Here is a 1,803-nt window from a genome sequence, read left to right as displayed (position 1 = left end):
TGCCCCATCTTCCTTCCAAGTAGTGGCTGGTGGGTTTGAACCGCCAGCCTTCTGGTTAGCAGTCAAGTGCCTTAGGCACTATGCTACCAGAGCTCCCAAAGTACCTCTGGATGGACTCAAACAACCAACCTTTCAGTTAGGTGCTGAGCAGTTAACCATTAGCGCCACCCAGGGACTCCATCATAATACAGGCAAGAATGATTTTTTATTGGAAACTTTACCATTTGAAGCTCCTCAGCACTTATCTGTAATCCATGCTCGGACTGTGCCTGAGATGTTTTGTGCCATTGCATTTTTCCCATTAAAGAAACATCCTTGAAGAAAGAAAAGAAAAGAATTAAAATAAAGCCAATTTTAAAAGTCAGTGGGACATATTGTTCAATGTAACAAAGATCTGATCAACGTACTGCAGTAAATGAGAAATTTATAAATGAGAAATATAATTTAATCAATGTAATGAACGAGAAATACAGAACATAAGATACAATAAAAATATTTTGTGTGTATTTATTACAAGTTCTTGGTTTTTTTAAATTATTGATCTCTATAGGTATATCATCAGATTTTAGAAGTCAAATACATAATAATAAACCAGGTACTCTGAAACAGTGCAGCGGATCATTTCAGAATAATAAAAGGGCAAAGTCACTAAGAAGACACAGCAGTATGCACTTCAAAACGTGGGGGGAGGGAAAATGACCAAACTGAAAAGAGAAATAGACAAATCCACAGTTATAATTGGAAGTTTCAAACCAAGACTATCAAGCTCCAGAGACTTCACTCTTAATAACATATAGTTAATAACTATACTGTTGTTGTTATGTGCCATTGGATTGGACCTGACTCATAGCGACCCCTCCTTGGGTTTCCGAGGCAGTATCACTACAGAAGTAAATTGCCCCATCTTCCTTTGGAGGAGTGGCTATACTAATAGATACTTAATAAATATACTACCTATATACTCTGTGAAGGAGCTCTGGTGGTGTAGTGGGTAAGGCATCTGGCTGCTAACCAAAAGGTCAGAGGTCCAAACCCACCAGCCTCTCCACAGAAGGAAAATGGGACAATCCACTTCCATAAACATTTACAGCCTCAGAAACCCAATGGGAGTCACTATGAGTCAGAATCAACTAGATGGCAGTGACTTTGGTTTTTGAGACACAACGTAAGGAGCTCTGGTTGCATAGTGGGTAAGGCATTTGGCTGTTAACCAGAAAGTCAGCAGACAAAACCCACCAGCCACACTGTGGAAGGAAGATGGGGCAACCTACTTCCATGAAGAGTTACAGCCTTGGAAACCCAATGGGGGTCACTGTAAGTCAGAACTGACTTAGTGGCAGTGGGTTTGGGTTTTTGTTTGTTTGTTTTAGACACTAACATGAAAGTCAGCAAATAATTCTTTACATTCTTGATTTATAAATATATCATTGAAATATAAACATGATAAATATGATAAATAAAAAACTCTAGGTATTGTTCAGCTCTGAGGAGAGAGAGAACTGTTGGGGAGAGGTACAAAAGGTGCCCCAACTCTATGTGCAATGTTTATTTTTTTAAGGAATTGGAAGTAAATATGGCAAAGTATTAAATTTTGACAAATCTTGATAAGTACTTCTTCTACATTTGAAACCTTTTGTAACAAAATACTGCATAGAAATTTCTCAATGCATTCTATGTAGGTTTATACAGTGATATCAAAGATGAATTAAAAATATCTCCAGAGGGAGGCGGGGCAAGATGGCGGACTAGGCAGAAGGATTGCACAGACCCTCTTCAACAAAGAAAAGGGAAACCAATTAACAC

The 1,803-nt window shown here is 38.4% G+C and overlaps 1 protein-coding gene across 1 annotated transcript in view; it reads right to left on the bottom strand.

The window, feature by feature from the left end:
* Positions 1–1,803, bottom strand: part of TTC6 (tetratricopeptide repeat domain 6) — a 285,618-nt gene that overhangs the window by 221,497 nt on the left and 62,318 nt on the right. The window contains exon 2 of the mRNA XM_007938570.2: positions 222–314. Within this exon, the coding sequence (XP_007936761.2) occupies positions 222–314 (93 nt within the window). The remainder of the gene's footprint in view (positions 1–221; positions 315–1,803) is intronic.

The sequence above is a fragment of the Orycteropus afer genome, unplaced genomic scaffold, assembly GCF_000298275.1.
Source record: "Orycteropus afer afer isolate SDZICR_OR568_19922 unplaced genomic scaffold, OryAfe1.0 scaffold00051, whole genome shotgun sequence".
NCBI lineage: Eukaryota > Metazoa > Chordata > Mammalia > Tubulidentata > Orycteropodidae > Orycteropus > Orycteropus afer.
The sequence above is the reverse complement of the archived record's forward strand: the minus strand, read 5'-3'. Positions and strand labels throughout refer to the sequence as shown.